Below are 21222 nucleotides of genomic sequence, written 5' to 3'. Positions count from 1 at the left end.
GTGAAATTCTAAGACCAGCATTTCCGAATTTTATATTTTGAATAAATATTTCAATTAGATTTTTTTAATGGATTGTCGCTTTATTCCATCGTCGTGTAATCCCTCATTCACCATCTGAAAGAGTGAAGTTATTACAAATTGAAATAAACTTGATATGAAGTCAGATATTTGTTTAATCTGCAAGTGCATTTCTGACAGACCCCTTTTAAAAACCATTCTTTGTTACTCCGAATTGTAGCAGATCACCAGAGGAGAGCCTGCCGGAGCAGCAGTGTAATGACATTTGCCACAGGCGGGCTGAGCTCCAACAAGAACCTGTGCAATTCCAAGGAAGCCTGCAAGATGACGTGGGTCTCAAGGAAGACGTAATACTCCTTCAGCATACGTAAGCACCAGGAGATTTGTAAAGAAAGCAATGTCATAAACACAGGTTAACGGCTGAAATGTTACTCTGTTTTTTGCTAAAGTTGAAATATTTGCAGCATATCAGCAAGCATAAATCACAAAGAGAGCCATTTGACCTATCATGTCTATTCTGGCCCTTTCAAAGAGTTACTCAATTCATCCCACTTTCCTGCTATTTCCCGATAGCCCTGTAAATTTTAGCTTTTTAAGTATATTGTGTTTTGATATTGAATAGTTTGGTTGCACTAACATGTAATGGATACTTGAAGTCATGGGTTAGGTTAGGAACTAGCATGATTCAGAGTTAATTGAAACTCTTAATTTGAGTATGTGCCTAGGTTTGCTGGTACAAAGCTAGGGAGGAACGATAGCTGTGAGGAGGACACAAAGAGGCGGTAAAGAGATCTCAACAAACATAGATGGTCAACAAGATGGCAGATGGGTTATAATTTGAGGAAGTGTGTGGTTATTCACTGATGCTAAGAATAGAAAGGTCAAATATTTCTCAAAAAATGTGTTACAGCAATAGTACTTAAAAACAATTTGAAGAATTGAAACCACTCACCACTCCTAGCTTCTGGGTAACTATAGCTCTGATTCTCCACGGGAGTCTTCCCCTCATTGTGACCCCCCCCCCCCCCCAACCCCCTAATGAAACTCCCATCATTGCCTCTTTGCCCCCCCCCCCCCCCCCCCCCCCCCCCGGTCCGGCTCTGACCCTCTTTTTCTCGCCCACGTCCTTCTCAGGATCCAACTCACTAACTTACCTTCTTCCAGGATTGTCAAAAATCTTTGGACTTAGATGGATCTTTAAATTTATCTGGCTTATTAAAATGAGTACCATAAAAGGAATACCTACCTTGAACTTAGCTGCACTACACTGATCTCCCCCAATCTGAATCGGAAGGCCAGCCAAGATTAGGTCGTCTGGATTTCCAGGTAAGTTGTTTCGAGCAGAGTGGCAATCTGACTCAGCTGCCTCTCCTTCAGAAATGACAGCCCCTATAGATCTGCAATGTTCTCACCTTTAGCACCATAAAAAGACCATTCAGCCCATCGTGTCTGCACCACTATCTAAGCCCACCCGTCCGCCCTATCCAGTAACCACATGTAACCTGCGTATTTTTGGACACTTAAGGCGCAATTATTAGCATGGCCAATCCACCTAACCTTCACAACTTTGGACTGTGGGAGGAAACCTGAGCACCTGGAGGGAACCCATGCAGACACAGTGAGAATGTGCAACTCCACACAGTCACACAAGACCAGAATTGAACCCTGGTCCCTCGTGCTGTGAGGCAGCAGTACTTGGGGTAGAAGCCATCTGGTCCTTGGGATTTGTCACTTTTTAGTGACTACTTTCTTCATTATTGTTATTTTGTTTGCAGTAATTTTTGTGTGGCTGGTTAGCTCATTTGGCTAGATGGCTAACTTGTTCAAAGTAATGTCAACGACGCAGGTTTGATTCCCATTCTCGCTGAGACAGACTTGTGGCCTGCCTCTTTCCCTGGCACTAAGAGTGGAAGGCAATGGCAAAACCATTACTGACAGAAAACGCTGCCTATAAAGCAGCTCAGGATGAAAGATCAGCAGACGATGAGACAAGGACTTGCTTTGGGCACATATGAATGAATAAATTGTGGTATATTCCTGTCCCCATTCAATATTTGGGATGTTTATCATGTTAATTTCTTCCTTTACTTTAAATACTGGCACAAAGTTCCATCTTTACTTTATTTAATTGTTTCTGACTGTCCACTTTCTAAAACAATAGTAACTTTTTTTGGTTTTGATATCCATACTCTCTGTTTGCAGCTATTACTATCTGTGTTATCATCCTTTGCTGTTCTTTATATCAGTAGTGCAGTGAGGAAAATGGAAAAAAGTTGGTGTGATGACACAGGCTTGTTTGACCCCAGTTTCAACTGAATACAGGTTGTGTTGGTTCTGTTACTGAGGATTCTCCGATGGGCGATTAGGGAAGCAAAAGCAAGGGTGTCCGCCCTCTTCCCTTTATGAAGTTCTGGCTGATCCGATACCCCGAAGACTGCCACTCTCGGGCTCTACCTTCACCCCCACAACCTTGGACATTGCCTCGGAGAAGGCTGTCTAGAACCCTACAAGCCTGGGGCAGGCCCAGAACATGAGGAAGTGGTTGGCCTGGCCTCCCTGGCATCGTTCACACTTGTCCTCCACCTCCGGGAAAAACCTCATTTGGGTTATGACTAGGTGTGCTCTCTCTCCCTTAGGTAGTTCCCTCAGAATTGACAATGTCTTGGGGATGGCTGCACGGTCCAAATGTGCAATCTGTGAAGTCTGTCACAGGTTTGGGTTGTTGGGCTGTTTGGACATGTGCGCATGAGGAGGTGGAGTTGGAGTTGGCTATACTTAGTGCTTCGCTTCAGAGTCCCGACTCTACTTCCGTTCCTAATCCATCCTCCCACTTCTGTCTTGCTCTGTCCAGTGGTGCTCTTGCCCTTTCTAAAAGTCATCCGTATGTTTCCCCGCAGTTCTCTTTTCTATACTGTTGGCGTCCAGCAGCTCCTTCAACATTGTTTCTCTTGGAGCCCTAGGGTACCTTGACGTCTCCTTGCGGAGAAGGTTTATGAATTATAGATGTCAGAGCTCCTGTCCATTTGTTAGTTCCAGTTCCAGTCTTTCTGTCAGCTCTTCTGAGTTTGCAAGTCTGTCCACCGTGTAGAAGTCCCTAATCGCGAGCGTCCCCTGTCCTGTCTCCACCTCTTAAAGGTGGAGTCTAACATGGCTGGTTGCCGCAGATGGGGGGCACCTTGGTTAAGCTGAAGTGTTGTCTCATTTGGTTCCAGGTTCTTAGCATTGCTCCCACTACTGGGCCGGATGTGTGTTTTTCCGGCGGGGATGGGAGCATTGTCATGGCGAGGGCTCAGAGGGTTGTTCCCGTGCAGGAGGACCCCTCCATCCTCACCCATTCCGTGCTCCGTTCCCTTACCCTCACCCTTTTGGCTGTGGTAGCTCAGGGTTGTATTGTAAGCTCGGAAGCTCCAGGCCGCACATGCTTCTTCTCCTCTGCAGTGTTGTCGTCGGGATTCTTGGATTCTTCTATTATTCCCGCCACCCCCCCTGGATTCTTCTATTCCATACAAACACCATAATCAATTTATCTATTCTTTGGAAAAAAGCCTTGGGATGAAGATCGCTACGGATCTAAACCGGAACCTTGGCGGATGTTCATCTTGATTATCTGCACTCTCCCTGCCAGGGAAAGCAGGAATGCATCCCATCTCTGTAGGTCCTTTTTAACTTCCTCCGCCAGATTGGTCAGATTCAACTTGTGTCCAGTTGTGGGCTAGCTGGATCCCCAGGTAGCGGAATTTGTGGGCTTTTAAGGGCTCTCCATAGCCCTTAATTCCTCGAGAAATCAAGAATTTATCAACTTCTGTCTTTTAAAAAATATATATATTTTATTAAAGCTTTTCGATCAAACAATAACAAAAATTTCCCATTTTACAACTTTGTAATAATATATACATTGATCGTTTTTAAATAAATAATATACTAACTAACGGCAACTGCCAACAACAAAATAAGAAATAACAGAAATAGTAACTAAAATAGTAACTTCGTAAAATCTAATATAAATAACTAATATATAAACACACATATAAAACCCCTCAGGACCCAAATGAGTCCCCCCCCCTTAGACTTATTTTTCAAACAAAGATTTTCCGTTTCTACAACTTAATAAAGGAATATACATTAAACGCTATTTAAATAATATATTAAACTAACAACAGATGGAAAAAGAAATAAACAAAAAGCAAATATCAACAACTAGCTATGAAAAAACAAAAACACGGAATAATACTCCCCCCCCCCCCCCCCCCCCCCCCACCGGATTGCTGCTGCTGCCTTTCCTGTTTTCCCTTATCGCTCTGCGAGATAGTCGAGGAACGGTTGCCACCGCCTGGTGAACCCTTGAGCCGAACCTCTTAGTGCGTACTTTATCCGCTCCAATTTTATGAACCCTGCCATGTCGTTTATCCAGGCCTCCACACCCGGGGGTTTAGCTTCTTTCCACATAATTAGAATCCTTCGCCGGGCTACTAGGGACGCAAAGGTCAAAACATCGGCCTCTCTCGCCTCCTGCACTCCCGGCTCATCTCAACCCCAAATATAGCCAACCCCCAGCCTGGTTCGACCCGGACCCCCACCACTTTTGCCACTCCCACCCAGAACCCATGCAATACCGGACATGACCAGAACATGTGGGTGTGGTTCGCCGGGCTTCGCGCGCATCTCCCGCACCTATCCTCCACTCCAAAAAATCTACTCAGCCTTGCTCCAGTCATATGCGCCCTGTATAGAACCTTGAATTGTATCAGGCTGAGCCTGGCACACGAGGACGAAGAGTTTACCCTACTTAGGGCATCTGCCCACAGCCCCTCCTCAATCTCTTCCCCCAGCTCCTCCTCCCATTTTCCCTTCAGCTCCTCTACCATCGTCTCCCCCTCGTCTCTCATTTCCCTATATATATCTGACACCCTGCCATCACCCACCCATGCCCCCGAAATCACTCTGTCCTGGATCTCTTGCACCGGGAGCTGCGGAAATTCCCTCACCTGTTGCCTCACAAATGCCCTCACTTGCATATAGCGAAATGCATTCCCCGGTGGCAGCCCATATTTTTCTGTCAGTGCTCCCAGACTCGCGAACGTCCCGTCTAAGAACAAGTCCTTCAGTTTCGCAATTCCTGCTCGCTGCCAAGATTTAAATCCCCCATCTATCCTTCCCGGGACGAACCTATGATTGTTCCATATCGGGGACCACACTGAGGCACCCTTATGTCGTCTCCACTGCCCCCAAATTTTCAGAGTTGCCACCACCACTGGGTTTGTGGTGTATTTTTTCGGGGAGAACGGCAACGGCGCCGTCGCCAGTGCTTTTAGGCTAGTTCCCCTACAGGACGCCATCTCCAGTCTTTTCCACGCCGCTCCTTCCCCTTCCCTCATCCACTTACATATCATTGACACGTTGGCGGCCCAATAATAATCACTTAGACTCGGCAGTGCCAGTCCCCCTCTGTCCCTACTGTGCTGCAGGAACCCCCTCTTTACTCTTGGGGTCTTTCCAGCCCACACAAAGCTCATAATACTCTTGTCCACCTTCTTAAAAAAGGCCTTTGTAATCAGTACAGGGAGGCACTGGAACACGAAAAGAAACCTCGGAAGGACCAACATTTTAACCGCCTGCACCCTGCCCGCCAATGACAGGGGCGCCATGTCCCACCTCCTAAAGTCCTCTTCCATCTGCTCTACCAGTCGTGCCAAGTTAAGCTTATGCAAGGTTCCCCAGTTCCTGGCCACCTGGATCCCTAAATACCGGAAATCCCTTGTTACCCTTCAACGGTAAATCGTCTATTCCCCTGCCCTGTTCCCCGGGGTGCATCACAAACAGTTCACTCTTCCCCGTATTCAATTTATATCCTGAAAATTCTCCAAACTCCCTGAGTGTCTGCATTATCTCAGGCATCCTCTCCACTGGGTCCGCGACATACAACAACAAATCATCCGCGTATAATGACACCCGATGCTCTTCTCCTCCTCTAAGTACCCCCCTCCACTTCCCAGAGCCCCTCAGCGCTATGGCTAATGGCTCAATTGCCAACGCAAACAGTAACGGGGACATCCCTGTCTTGTACCCCTATATAGTCGGAAGTGGTCAGATCGTTGCCTATTTGTGATCACACATGCCACCGGGGCCCTGTACAGGAGCTGAACCCATCTAATGAACCCCTCTCCAAATCCAAATCTCCTCAGTACTTCCCACAGGTAGTCCCACTCCACTCTATCAAATGCTTTCTCTGCATCCATCTCCACCACTATCTCCGCCTCCCCCTCCGGTGGGGGCATCATCATCACCCCCAGCAGCCTCTGTATATTAGCATTCAATTGCCTCCCTTTAACAAACCCCGTTTGATCATCATGCACCACCCCAGGGACACAGTCCTCTATCCACGTCGCCATCACCTTGGCCAGAAGCTTGGCATCTACGTTCAAGAGGGAAATGGGCCTGTAAGACCCGCACTGCAGCGGGTCTTTGTCTCTTTTCAGGATCAGCGATATCGTCGCCTCCGACATCGTCGGGGGTAGTGTCCCCCTTTCCCTAGCCTCATTAAAGGTTCTCGTCAGAAGTGGGGCCAGCAGGTCCACGTATTTCCTATAGAACTCCACCGGGAACCCATCCGGTCCCGGGGCCTTCCCTGCCTGCATGTTCCCAATTCCTTTTACCACCTCCTCCACCTCAATCTGCGCTCCCAGTCCTGTCATCTCCTGTTCCTCAACCTTCGGGAACTCCAGCTGGTCTAGGAAACGCATCATTCCCTCTTTCCCTTCCGGGGGTTGAGCCTTATATAGCCTCTCGTAAAATACCTTAAACACCCCGTTCACCCTCTCGGCTCCCAGTTCCATCTTTCCCTCCTCGTCTCTAACCCCTCCGATCTCTCTCGCCGCCCCCCTCTTCCTAAGTTGTTGGGCCAGCAGCCGGCTCGCCTTCTCTCCATATTCATACTGCACTCCCTGTGCCTTCCTCCATTGTGCCTCCGCCTTACCCGTAGTAACAAGTCAAAGTCCGTGTGCAATCTCCGTCTTTCCCTGTATAGCCCTTCATCTGGAGCCTCCGCATATTGCCTATCCACCCTCAAAATCTCCCTCAACAATCTCTCCCTTTCTTTACCCTCTTGTTTCCCCTTATGGGCCCTTATGGAGATTAGTTCCCCTCTAACCACCGCCTTCAGCGCCTCCCAGACCACTCCCACCTGGACCTCTCCGTCATCATTAGTCTCTAGGTACCTTTCAATACATCTCCTCACCCTTACACATACCCCCTCGTCCGCCAACAGTCCCATATATAATCTCCAGAGTGGGCGCTGTTCCTTTTCCTCTCCTACTTCCAAATCTACCCAATGTGGGGCATGATCTGAAATGGCTATAGCCGAATACTCCGTTCCTGCCACCTTCGGAATCAGCGCCCTTCCCAGGACAAAGAAGTCTATCCGGGAGTACACTTTGTGGACATGGGAGAATAAGGAAAACTCTTTACTCCTTGGCCAAGGAAATCTCCAGGGATCCACTCCTCCCATCTGCTCCATAAAGCCCTTAAGCACCTTGGCCGCTGCCGGCCTCCTCCCGGTCCTAGATCTGGGCCGGTCCAGCCCTGGGTCCAGCACCGTGTTGAAGTGTTCCCCCCCCCCCCCCCCCCCACCATTACCAACTTTCCCATCTCCAGGTCCGGGATGCGCCCCAACATACGCTTCATAAAGTTCATAAAGTTATCCCAGTTTGGGGCATATACATTCACCAGCACCACCGCCTCACCTTGCAGTTTGCCAATCACCATCACGTATCTACCCCCACTGTCCGCCACTATGTTCTTCGCCTCAAACAATACCCGTTTCCCCACCAGTATTGCCACCCCTCTATTTTTCGCATCCAAGCCCGAGTGGAATACCTGTCCCACCCATCCTTCCCTTAATCTGACCTGATCCGCCAGTTTCAGGTGCGTCTCCTGAAGCATGACCACGTCTGCCTTTAGCTTCTTTAGGTGCGCAAGTACCCTTGCCCTCTTAATCGGCCCATTCAACCCTCTCACGTTCCACGTGATCAACTGGGTTGGGGGGCTCTTTACCCCCCCCCCCCCCTCGTCGACTAGCCATCCCTTTTTTTAGACCAGCTCCTCACCCGGTTCCCACACACCCGCTTATCCCCCCGACAGCGCACTCCCGTCCCGACCATCCCATCCCGTAACAGCTCCCCCTTCCCCTTAGCAGCAGCAACCCAGTTAACACCCCTCCCCCCAAACCGCTAGATCCCTCTCTAGCTTAGTTGCTCCCCCATATTGCTTCCGGAAGTCAGCAAACTCTGGCTGACCTCGGCTTCCCCCGTTTATCCTTAGCCTCCCATCATGTGAGGCCCACTCCTTCCTGCGCCCCCTTTTCCCGCCACAATTTCCTTAGCGCGGGGACAAAGCCCGCTCTTCCCTCTCGGCCCCTCCCCTGATGGCGCAGCTCCCTCTCTCCTTCTCCCTCCCTTTCCCACCGGCGCCCAAATTTCTTCGTGTCCCCACCCTTCGAGGGGAAAGAAAATTTTCCCCCATCTGATTCACAGTCCCTTGCCACCACCTCACTACTTCATTTCAAACACTCTTGCTCCAATCTAGTCCAACTTCTCCTCTTTAATAAATGTCCACGCCTCTTCTGCCGTCTCGAAGTAGTGGTGTTTACCCTGGTGTGTAACCCACAGTCTTGCCGGCTGCAACATTCCGAACTTCACTTTCCTCTTGTGGAGCACCGCCTTGGCCCGATTGAAACTCGCCCTCCTTCTCGCCACCTCCGCATTCCAATCCTGATACACGCGGATCAACGTTCTCCCACCTGCTGCTCCGTGTCTTTTTCGCCCATCTCAGGACCATCTCCCTGTCCTTGTAGCGGTGAAACCTCACCACTATTGCTCGAGGTATTTCTCCTGCCTTTGGTCTTCTCACGAGGAATCGATACGCTCCCTCCACTTCCATGGGGCCCGTCGGGGCCTCAGCTCCCATTAAGGTATGGAGCATCGTGCTCACATACGCCCCAACGTCCGCTCCCTCTGCCCCTTCGGGAAGACCCAAGATTCTTAAGTTCTTCCTCCTCGAGCTATTTTCCAGGGCTTCAAGTCTCTCCATACACCTCTTATGCAGTGCCTCGTGCGTCTCCGTCTTCACCACCAAGCCCTGTATCTCGTCCTCATTTTCGGCAGCTTTTGCCTTCACTCCACGGAGCTCCATCTCTTGGGTCTTCTGCGCCTCCTTTAACCCCTCAATCGCCTGCAGCATCGGCGCCAGCACCTCCTTCTTGAGCTCCTCCACACATCGCCGGAGGAACTCCTGCTGTTCCAGGCCCCATACCAACTGGCCTCCCTCCGCCGCCATCTTGCTTCTCACTTCCCTTCTTTGCCGCTGCTCCAGAGGATCCTCCACAATCTGGCCACTATTATCTCTTCTGTCCATTCACATCCGGGGGGACTCCCTTCTATGTCGCCTCACAGTGGGTTTAGCCTTCGAAAATTGCCGTTGGGGCTCCCGATAAGAGCCCAAAAGTCCGTTAAAGCGGGAGGTGCCGAAACGTGCGACTTAGCTGGTCATCGCCGCACCCGGAAATCCATCAACTTCTGTCTTAAAGACACTCAACGTCCCGGCCTCCACCACCCTCTGTGGCAATGAATTCCACAGACCCACCACTCTCTGGCTGAAGAAATTTCTCCTCATCTCTGTTCTAAAGTGACTCCCTTTTATTCTAAGGCTGTGCCCCCGGGTCCTAGTCTCTCCTGCTAATGGAAACAACTTCCCTACGTCCACCCTATCTAAGCCATTCATTATCTTGTAAGTTTCTATTAGATCTCCCCTCAACCTCCTAAACTCCAATGAATATAATCCCAGGATCCTCAGAAGTTCATCGTATGTTAGGCCTACCATTCCTGGGATCATCCGTGTGAATCTCCGCTGGACCCGCTCCAGTGCCAGTATGTCCTTCCTGGGGTGTGGGGCCCAAAATTGCTCACAGTATTCTAAATGGGGCCTAACTAATGCTTTATAAAGCTTCAGAAGTACATCCCTGCTTTTATGTTCCAAGCCTCTTGAGATAAATGACAACATTGCATTTGCTTTCTTAATTACGGACTCAACCTGCAAGTTTACCTTTAGAGAATCCTGGACTAGGACTCCCAAGTCTCTTTGCACTTCAGCATTATGAATTTTGTCACCGTTTAGAAAATAGTCCATGCCTCTATTCTTTTATCCAAAGTGCAAGACCTCGCACTTGCCCACGTTGAATTTCATCAACCATTTCTTGGACCACTCTCCTAAACTGTCTAAATCTTTCTGCAGCCGCCCCACCTCCTCCATACTACCTGCCCCTCCACCTATCTTTTTATCATCGGCAAACTTAGCCAGAATGCCCCCAGTCCCGTCATCTAGATCGTTAATATGAAAAGAGAACAGCTGTGGCCCCAAAACTGAACCCTGCGGGACACCACTCGTCACCGGTTGCCATTCCGAAAAAGAACCTTTTATCCCAACTCTCTGCCTTCTGCCTGACAGCCAATCGTCAATCCTTGCCTCGAATACCATGGGCCCTTATTTTACTCAGCAGTCTCCCGTGAGGCACCTTATCAAAGGCCTTTTGGAAGTCAAGATAGATAACATCCATTGTCTAACCTATTTGTTATTTCTTCAAAGAACTCTAACAGGTTTGTCAGGCATGCCCTCCCCTTACTAAATCCATGCTGACTTGTCCTAATCCGACCCTGCACTTCCAAGAATTTAGAAATCTCATCCTTAATGATGGATTCTAAAATCTTGCCAACAACCGAGGTTAGGCTAATTGGCCTATAATTTCCCATCTTTTTCCTTGTTCCCTTCTTGAACAGGGGGGTTACAACAGCGATTTTCCAATCCTCTGGGACTTTCCCGGACTCCAGTGACTTTTGAAAGATCATAACTAACACCTCCACTATTTCTTCAGCTATCTCCTTTAGAACTCAAGGATGTAGACCATCTGGGCCCGGAGATTTATCAATTTTTAGTCCTCTTAGTTTCTCTAACACTTTCTCCTTTGTGGATAGCTACCATATTCAACTCTGCCCCCTCACTCGCCTGAATTGTTGGATATTACTCATGTCTTCTACTGTGAAGACTGACGCAAAGTACTTATTTAATTCCTCAGCTATTTCCTTGTCTCCCATCACTAGATTACCAGCGTCATTTTGGAGTCTACTTTTGCCTCCCGTTTGTTTTTAATGTATTTAAAGGAACTTTTACGATCATTCCTAATATTACTGGTTAGCCTACCTTCATATTTGATCCTCTCTTTCCTTATTTCTCTCTTTGTTATCCTCTGTTTTTGTAACCTTCCCAATCTTCTGACTTCCCACTACTCTTTGCCACATTATAGGCTTTCTCTTTTGCTTTGATGCATTCCCTAACTTCCTTTGTCAGCCTTTATTTAACTGCAACACCTTTACATCTGATTCTACCTTCCTTCTTTCAAATTGGAGATTTAATTCTACCATATTATGATCACTGCCTCCTAAGTGTTCCCTTACTTTAAGATCTTTAATCAAGTCTGGCTCATTACATAACACTAAGTCCAGAATGGCCTGTTCCCTCGTGGGCTCCATCACAAGCTGTTCCAAAAAGCCCTCCTGTAAACATTCAATGAATTCCCTTTCCTTGGGTCCACTGGCAGCATTATTTACTCAGTCCACCTGCATATTGAAGTCCCCCATGATCACTGTGACCTTGCCTTTCTGACATTGTTTTTTTTGCCTTTGTGATTCCTCACCTCTACCCACACAGACTCCACATCATCTGACCCTATGTCGTTTAGTGCTATTGATTTAATTTCATTCCTAATTAACACCTCTGGTGTTCTCTCCCCGGATGGGTCAATATCACATTCAGCAGTCCTCTGATGTTCGCAGTTAGCTTTCTACCCTTGACAAAACCCGCCTGGTCCTCTGAAACTACGTCTGGTACGTAGTTCTCCAGTCTCTTGGCCAGAGCTTTCGCGAGTATTTTCGCATCAACGTTAAGCAGCAAAATGGGCCTATAAGATGATCAGGGGAATAGATAGAGTAGACAGTCAGAGACTTTTTCCCCGGGTGGAACAAACCATTACAAGGGGACATCAATTTAAGGTGAATGGTGGAAGATATAGGGGGGATGTCAGAGGTAGGTTCTTTACCCAGAGAGTAGTGGGGGCATGGAATGCACTGCCTGTGGAAGTAGTTGAGTCGGAAACATTAGGGACCTTCAAGCAGCTATTGGATAGGTACATGGATTACGGTAAAATGATATAGTGTAGATTTATTTGTTCTTAAGGGCAGCACGGTAGCATTGTGGATAGCACAATTGCTTCACAGCTTCAGGGTCCCAGGTTCGATTCCGGCTTGGGTCACTGTCTGTGCGGAGTCTGCACGTCCTCCCCGTGTCTGCTTGGGTTTCCTCCGGGTGCTCCGGTTTCCTCCCACAGTCCAAAGATGTGCAGGTTAGGTGGATTGGCCGTGATAAATTGCCCTTAGTGTTCAAAATTGCCCTTAGTGTTGGGTGGAGGTGTTGACTTTGGGTAGGGTGCTCTTTCCAAGAGCTGGTGCAGACTCAATGGGCCGAATGGCCTCCTGCACTGTATATTCAATGATAATCTATGATTAATCTAGGACAAAGGTTCGGCACAACATCGTGGGCCGAAGGGCCTGTTCTATGCTCTCTCTGAGCCATTTGATTCTAGTGGTGCTCTATCTGAATAAAGTGCTGTAGATTTAAGAGGAAAATTAGTTTGATTCATGTTCTCAATGCAGATGGGGTTTTGGTACCTATTTTAAAAAAGGACACTTTTATTAGTTTAGATTCATCGAATGATCACTGTACATTTCTATCTGAGGAAATTTTCAAAAGAGAGGAGGAGCTGAGACAGAGGGTCGAGGAGCACAATAAATGCAAAGTGGACATCAAAAAGGTACAGAATGAATACTGGGCACAGCAGTCTCTTCCATTTTTCATCATTATGTTAAATGCCTTTTTGTTTGCTAAAAATATTTTTTTTGCCTTTGTGTTTGTATAATTCACACATTTCTATTTCTCACCTTGTCAAGGACCACTACAGAATCTCCATTCCTCCAGTCAATGTTGTCATTTCACAATTTAACCCGCCCTCAACGCTGAGAATACATTCTGTCGTTAACATGGCGATGCTTTCAAATTACTTAATGCAAGTCACAATTTAATCACACACGTGCACGGATACACACACACACACAGTACTTGGAAGTGCATGATATAATAGGACTGAGCCAGCATGGCTTCGTCAAAGGGAGGTCATGCCTGGTAAAGCTGTTAGAGTTCTTTGAGGAGGTAACAAGGAAGTTAGGCAAAGGAGAACCAGTGGACGTGATTTATTTAGATTTCCAGAAGGCCTTTGACAAGGTGACTGTTAAATAAGTTACGAGCCCATGGTGTTAAGGGTAAGATCCTGACATGGATAGAGGATTGGCTGACTGGCAGAAGGCAATACACAAGGGAGTAGGGTTCCAACTTTGGGCACCTAGTTTTGTTGTTCTTTTTTGCTCAAGTTCCAGCATAAATGCATTTGCATACAAGTTCATAAGATAGAGGAGCAGAATTACGCCATTAGGCCCATCGTGTCTGCTCCACCATTCTATCATGGCTGATATGTTCCTCATCTACTACCTACAATATTACAGACCAAGAGCTGGATTGCAAAATCAGCCAGAGCATCTCCTCCCTAGAACACATGACCGAGGAGCAGGAGTAGGCAATTTAGCCTCCCGAGCCTAACGCCCTCAATGGGATCTTGGCTGATCCTATCCTGTCCTCAACTCCACCGTCCTGCCCGTTCTCCACAATCCTTCAACCCATTACCAATTATAAATCTGCCCAATTCCTCAAATTTATTCACTGTCCCTGCATCCTCCGCACTCGGGTAGCGCATTCCACAGATTCACAACCCTTTGGGAAAAGTTTTTTTTTCTCAAATCTGTTTTAAATTTGCTACCTCTATTCTAAGATTATGACCTCTCGTCTTAGGTGCCCCACAAGAGGAAGCATCAGTTCCATGTCTATTTTATCCAATAGCATCAATTAGATCTCTTCTCATTCTTCTAAACTCTAGAGTATTGGCCTAAACTGTTCAATCTCTCCTCATACGACAAAACCCTCATCTCCGGAATCAATCTAGTGAAACTCCTCTGAACTGACTTCAATGCCATTACGTCTTTTCTCAAATAAGTGGACCAAAACTATGCACCAGGTGCAGTCTTACCAATGCCTTGTATAGTTGCAAACAACACTTCCTTACCTTTATACTCAATTCCTTTTGCTATAAATGCCAACATTCCATTTGCTTTCCTTCTTAACTGCTGCACCTGCATGCTTGTTTTCTGTGACTCAGACCCCTCTGCACCGGAGCACCCCGAAGTCTCTCCCCATTTAGACAATAAGTTGCTTTTCCATTTTTTACTAGCAAAATGCATGACCTCACACTTATCCATGTTAAACTCTGTCTGCCACATTTTGGCCCACTCTCCTAACCTATCTATATCCATTTGTAAGGTTCTTATTAGCTCATTGCAACTTACTGTCCCACCTAGTTTTGTCATCTGCAAATTTAGCTATTGAACCTTCTATCCCTGTATCCAAGTCGTTAATATAGATTGTAAATAATAATAATCTTTATTGTCACAAGTAGGCTTTCATTAACACTGCAATGAAGTTACTGTAAAAAGCCCCTTATCACCACACTCCAGTGCCTGTTCGGTCACTGTACCTAGAAGATGGTTTGTGGAGGAGCTGTTGTCAGGTGACAGTTAAACCCCAAACACTTCAGTGTTTCCCTCCCTACCTCCTACTCTAACCAAAAACAACAATCACTGTAAGGATCCCAGCCGAGTAAAGATCAAGAGGGAGACTCGAGGGCAGGTAGAAGTAGAAAGAAGTTGAACCGTGACGTCACAGCCTGCAGGTAAGAAATTGGCTGGTGACTGGTAAGTAGTTTTTTCTTTTCCCTGAGGTGTTCTCGTGCGGGGCGCAGTGGTTGCTAAGTGAGTGCTTGCTGAGAAGGGGAGTACATTTTTTAAAAACTTACTGTTGGGAGTTTCCAGCTGAATCCGGTCGGAGTGAGGACAGAGTGACTGCTGGGTAAGTAGTAAAGATTTAAATTGTTTGCGCGGGCCCATAACAACTGATTGCTGTTCTCATGCGGGGCACAGTGGTTGCTGGTTAAGTGTTTTATTTTTACCTGTATTTAAGTTGGGTGGTTCCTAAACCCCAGACACTACACTTGCAGTGTCCCCCACCCTTCCACCTCCTCTAACCTAAGGGGTTGAGTGAATAACAGGTAAGCTCTTTCTTTCTTTCTTCTTGTTTTATCTAGAGGGGATGGCAGGGAAGGCAGTGCAATGTTCCTCCTGCAGAATGATTGAGGTGAGGGACGCCCTCAGTGTCCCTGCTGATTTCACCTGTGGGAAGTGCACCCATCTCCAGCTCCTCAGAAACCACGTTAGGAAACTGGAGCTGGATGAACTTCGGATCATTCTGGAGGCAGAGGTGGTCGTAGATAGAAGCTTCAGGGATGTAGTTACTCCAAAGAATCAAGATAGATGGGTGACGGTGAGAGGGGCTGGGAGGAAGCAATCAGTGCAGGGATCCTCTGTGGTCATTCGCCTCAGTAACAAGTATACCGCTTTGGATACTGTTGAGGGGGACGACCTACCAGGGGTAAGCCACAGTGAACGGATCACCAGCACTGAGTCCGTCCCTGTGGCTCAGAAGGGAAGGAGGGAGAGCAGGAGAGCAATAGTTATTGGGGACTCGATATTTAGAGGGACAGATAGACGGTTCTGTGGCAACGAAAGAGACTCATGGATGGTATGTTGCCTCCCGGGTGCCAGGGTCCGTGACATCTCGAACCTTGTTTTCAGAATCCTTAAGGGGGAAGGGGAACAGTCACAAGTCATGGGACACATCGGTACCAACGACATAGGTAAGAGAAGGGACGGGGATTTAAAACAGGAATTTAGGCAGCTAGGGTGGAATCTGAGAGCCAGGACAAACCATGTTGTCATCTCTGGTTTGTTGCCAGTGCCACGTGCTAGCGAGGTGAGGAACAGGAAGAGAGTGCAGATAAAAACGTGGCTGCAGGGATGGTGTAGGAGGGAGGGTTTCAGTTACGTGGATAATTGGAGCACATTCTGGGAAAGGTGGGACCTGTACCGACAGGACAGTTTGCACCTGAACCAGAGGGGCACCAATGTCCTGGGAGGGAAATTTGCTACCGCTCTTCGGGGGGGTTTAAACTAATTTGTCAGGGGGATGGGAAAACGAGTTGCAGTCCAGAAGCCAGTGTTGAGAGTAGTGAGGAACTGAGGAGGGTATCAAGGTCGCAGGAGTGTACCGGCAGACGGAAAGGTGGGTTGAAGTGTGTCTGCTTCAATGCAAGGGGCATCCGGAATAAGGTAGGTGAACTTGGAGCGTGGATTGGTACTTGGGACTACGATGTTGTAGCCATTACAGAGACATGGTTAGAACAAGGACAGGAGTGGTTGTTGGAATGTCCAGGGTATAGATGTTTCAGTAAGAGTAGGGAAGGTGGTAAAAGAGGTGGAGGAGTAGCATTGTTAATCAAGGATAGTTTAACGGCTGCAGAAAGGCAGTTCGAAGGGGATCTGCCTACTGAGGTAATATGGGCCGAAGTTAGAAATAGGAAAGGAGCAGTCACGTTGTTAGGAGTTTTCTATAGGCCTCCAAATAGTAATAGAGATGTGGAGGAAGAAATTGCAAAACAGATTATGGATAGGTGTGGAGGTCTCAGGGTAGTTGTCATGGGTGACTTTAACTTTCCAAATATTGATTGGAACCTCTATTGGTCGAATAGTTCGGATGGGGCAGTTTTTGTACAGTGTGTGCAGGAGGGTTTCCTGACACAATATGTGGATAGGCCGACAAGATTTGGTACTGGGCAATGAACCGGGCCAAGTGTTAGATTTGTTTGTGGGAGAGCACTTTGGAGATGGTGACCACAATTCTGTGTCTTTCACTATTGCAATGGAGAGGGATAGGACCATGTGGCAGAGCAAGGCTTATAATTGGGGGAGGGGTAATTATGATGCGATTAGGCAAGAATTAGGGAGCATGAGATGGGAACAGAAACTGTCGGGGAAAGGCACAAATGAAAAGTGGAGCTTGTTCAAGGAACAAATACTGCGTGTCCTTGATAGGTATGTCCCTGTCAGGCAGGGAGGAAATGGCCGTGTGAGGGAACCATGGTTCACAAAAGAGGTTGAATGTCTTGTCAAGAGGAAAAAGGAAGCGTATGTAAGGATGAGAAAACAAGGTCAGTTGGGTCGCTTGAGGGGGTTACAAGGTAACAAGGAATTAACTAAAAAAAAGGGCTTAGGAGAGCTTGGAGGGGGCATGAGAAGTCCTTGGCGGATCGGATCAAGGAAAACCCCAAGGCTTTTTACTCTTATGTGAGAGATAAAAGAATGACCAGGGTGAGGTTCGGGCTGGTCAAGGACAGTAGTGGGAACTTGTGCACGGAGTCAGAAGAAATAGGAGAGGCGTTGAATTAATACTTTTCTTCACTGTTCACCAAGGAGAGGGGCCATGTTTTTGAGGATGAGAGTGTGATACAGGCGGGTAGGCTGGAAGAGGAAGGATGTATTAGCTATTTTGAAAATTATGAAAGTTAATGAAAAAGGTCCTGAAGGATAGGATTTATGACCACTTGGAAGGATGCAGCTTAATCCGGGATAGTCAACACGGATTCGTGAAGGGTAAGTCTTGCCTCACAAATTTGATTGAATTCTTTGAGGAGGTAACTAAGTGTGTAGATGAAGGTGGAGCAGTTGATGTCGTATACATGGATTTTAGTAAGGTGTTTGATAAGGTTCCCCATGGTCGGCTTATGAAGAAAGTAAGGAGGTGTGGGATAGAGGAAAATTTGACCAATTGGATAAGTAACTGGCTATCACATAGAAGACAGAGGGTGGCGGTGGATGGAAAATTTTCAGACTGGAGACCAGTTACCAGCGGTGTACCACAGGGATCAGTGCTGGGTCCTCTGCTATTTGTGATTTTTATCAATGACTTGGAGGAGGGGGCTGAAGGGTGGGTCAGTAAATTTGCTGATGACACCAAGATTGGTGGAGTAGTGGATGAGGTGGAGGGCTGTTGTTGGCTGCAAAGAGACATTGATAGGATGCAGAGCTGGGCCAAAAAATGGCAGATGGAGTTTAACCCTGATAAGTGATTCATTTTGGTGGAAAAAATTTGAATGCAGATTACAGGGTCAACGGCAGGGTTCTGTAGAATGTGGTGGAACAGAGAGATCTTGGGGTTCATGTCCACAGATCTCTGAAGGTTGCCACTCAAGTGGATAGAGCCGTGAAAAAGATCTATAGTGTGTTAGCGTTTATTAACAGGGGACACGAGTTTAAGAGCCACGGGGTTATGCTGCAACTGTACATGACCCTCGTGAGACCACATTTGGGGTAATGTGTGCAGTTCTGGTCACCTCACTATAGGAAGGATGTGGAAGCATTGGAAAGGGTGCAAAGGAGATTTACGAGGATGCTGCCTGGTTTGCAGGATAGGTCTTATGAGGAAAGGTTGAGGGAGCTAGAGCTTTTCTCTTTGGAGCGGAGGAGAATGAGAGGCGACTTGATAGAGGTTTATAAGATGATGAGGGGGATAGATAGAGTGGACGTTCAGAGACTATTTCCTCGGGTGGATAGAGCTGTTACAAGGGGGCATAACTATAAGATTCAGGGTGGGAGATATAGGAGGGATGTCCGAGGTAGGTTCTTTACTCAGAGAGTGGTTAGGGTGTGGAATGGACTGCCTGCTGTGATAGTGGAGTCGGTCACTTTAGGAACTTTCAAGCGGTTATTGGATAGGCACATGGAGCACACCAGAATGACAGGGAGTGGGATAGCTTGATTTTGGTTTCGGACAATGCTCGGCACAACATCAAGGGCCGAAGGGCCTGTTCTGTGCTGTACTGTTCTATGTACACTGAGGGAGAATTCAGAATGTCCAAATTACCAAACAGCACGTCTATCGGGACTTGTGGGAGGAAACCGGAGCACCCGGAGGAAACCCACGCAGACACAGGGAGAATGTGCAGACTCCTCACAGACAGTTACACAAGCCGGGAATCGAACCTGGGACCCTGGCGCTGTGAAGTAACAGTGCTAACCACTGTGCTACCATGTCGCCCTAAATAGCTGGGGCCCAAGGACCGAACCCTGTGGCACCCCACTAGTTACATCTTGCCATCTAGAAAAATACCCATTTTTCCTGACTCTCAATCTGCCAGTCAGCCAGTCTTCTATCCAAGCAAATAAGTTCCCCCATATCCTACGTGATATCACCTTATGAATTAACCTTCTGTGCAGCACCTTATCAAATACCGTCCGGAAGTCCAGATATACAACATCTACAGGATCCCCATTATCCACTTTGCTTGTTACATCTTTGAAGAACTCAAGCAAATTAGTCAAACATGATTTGCTCTTCATACAACCATGCTGACTCTGATGGATAACGCTTTGGCTTTCCAAATGTCCTGATATTACGTCCTTGATAATTGATTCCAACAATTTTCCAATGATAGATGTTAAACTAACTGGGCTGTAATTTTCCCACATTCTGCCTCTCTCCCTTTTTGAATAAGGGCGTCACATTAGCATTTTTCCAATCCACTGAAACCTTTCCCGTATCCATGGAACTTTGGAATATCATAACTATTTCTGTTGCCACTTCCTTTAACACCCTAGGATGTCGGCATCAGGCCCTGGGGGCTTGTCTACCCACAATCCCAGAGTTTGTTGAGTACCGTTTCCCTATTGATGCTGCTTGTTCCAAGTTCCACCCTTTCTATTGCCTCTGAATTGCACGTTCCTATAGCAATGGTAGTGCACGTTCCTATAGCAATGGTAGCAGTGTCCTCCACCGGGAAAAATGAGGCAAAGTATTGATTTAGCACTCACCAGTTTCATCTTCCAAGGGGCCAACATTCTCTCTGTTTGCGAGAGTCATTCGGCAGGATTTAAACTGGTATGGCAGGGGGGTGGGAACCCGAGCGCTAGCGTAGAAGGTGTAATAACTGAAGGGGAAATGGAGAACAAAAATAAGAGAACAACATCACCCTGTCTGTTCAAACGCAGTGGTTCAAAGTGTATTTGTTTCAACGCCAGACGTATAGCGGGTAAGGCAGGTGAACTTTGAGTACTTCTTAGTACTTGGAATTATGATGTTGTGGCTATCACAGAAACATGGTTAAAGAAAGGGCAGGATTGGCAGCTGAATGTTGGAGGATATAGATGCTTCAGGAGAGATAGAGGGGAATGTAAAAGGGGTGGGCAAGTAGCATTACTGGTTAAGGAGAATATTGTAGCCGTACAGCAGGAGGACACCTCTGACGACTCAGACAATGAGGCAGTCTGGGTAGAGCTCAGGAACAGGAAGGGGGCAACCACAATGTTGGGCGTTTATTACAGGCCACCCAATTGCTAGGGAAAGATAAAGGAGCAGATAGGTAGAGAGATTTTGGATAGGTTCAAAAGTAACAGGGTTGTTGTGGTAGGGGATTTTAATTTCCCCTATATTGACTGGGACTCACTTAGTGCTCGGGGCTTAGATGGGGCAGAATTTGTAAGGTGTATCCAGGAAGGCTTCTTGATGCAATATGAGATAGTCCAGCTAGGGAAGGGGCTGTACTGGATCTGGTATTGGGGAATGAGCCTGGACAGGTGGTTGAGATTTCAGTAGGGGAACATTTTGGGAGCAGTGGCCACAATTTGGTAAGTTTTAGGGTACTTTTGTACAGGGATGAGGGTATCCCTCGCGTTAAGGTGCTAAACTGGGGAAAGGCAAATTACGATAACATTAGACAGGAATTGAAGAATTTGGAATGGGTGCGGCTGTTGGAAGGTAAATTAACATCGGACATGTGGGAGTCTTTCAAGCGATAGTTGATTAGGATTCAGGAAAGCCACGTTCCTGAGAGAACGGAGGATAAGTATGGGAAGTTTAGGGAGCCTTGGATAACGAGGGATATTGTGAACCTCGTCAAAAAGACTGCCAACCCACCCCCACAATGTGACCTGGTCGCAGCCGCCTCTTCTCCTCCCCCCCCAACCCCACATCTCCCCCCCCCCGCCCCCCCCCCCCCCCCCCCCCCCCCCCCGGGTGCAACCCTGTCCACCGCCTACCCCGGGTCTGGCCCAA

General features: G+C 47.4%; 1 protein-coding gene across 7 annotated transcripts in view; it reads left to right on the top strand.

The window, feature by feature from the left end:
* The window catches only part of LOC140390079 (centrosomal protein of 63 kDa-like), a 157951-nt gene that overhangs the window by 84570 nt on the left and 52159 nt on the right, over nucleotides 1–21222 (top strand). For all 7 annotated transcript variants that reach the window (XM_072474968.1, XM_072474966.1, XM_072474965.1 and 4 more), the window contains 2 exons: nucleotides 239–385; nucleotides 12817–12931. In XM_072474968.1, coding sequence (XP_072331069.1) covers nucleotides 239–385; nucleotides 12817–12931 — 262 coding nt within the window. The remainder of the gene's footprint in view (nucleotides 1–238; nucleotides 386–12816; nucleotides 12932–21222) is intronic.

The sequence above is a fragment of the Scyliorhinus torazame genome, chromosome 14 (assembly GCF_047496885.1).
Source record: "Scyliorhinus torazame isolate Kashiwa2021f chromosome 14, sScyTor2.1, whole genome shotgun sequence".
NCBI classification, from domain to species: domain Eukaryota; kingdom Metazoa; phylum Chordata; class Chondrichthyes; order Carcharhiniformes; family Scyliorhinidae; genus Scyliorhinus; species Scyliorhinus torazame.
The sequence above is the reverse complement of the archived record's forward strand: the minus strand, read 5'-3'. Positions and strand labels throughout refer to the sequence as shown.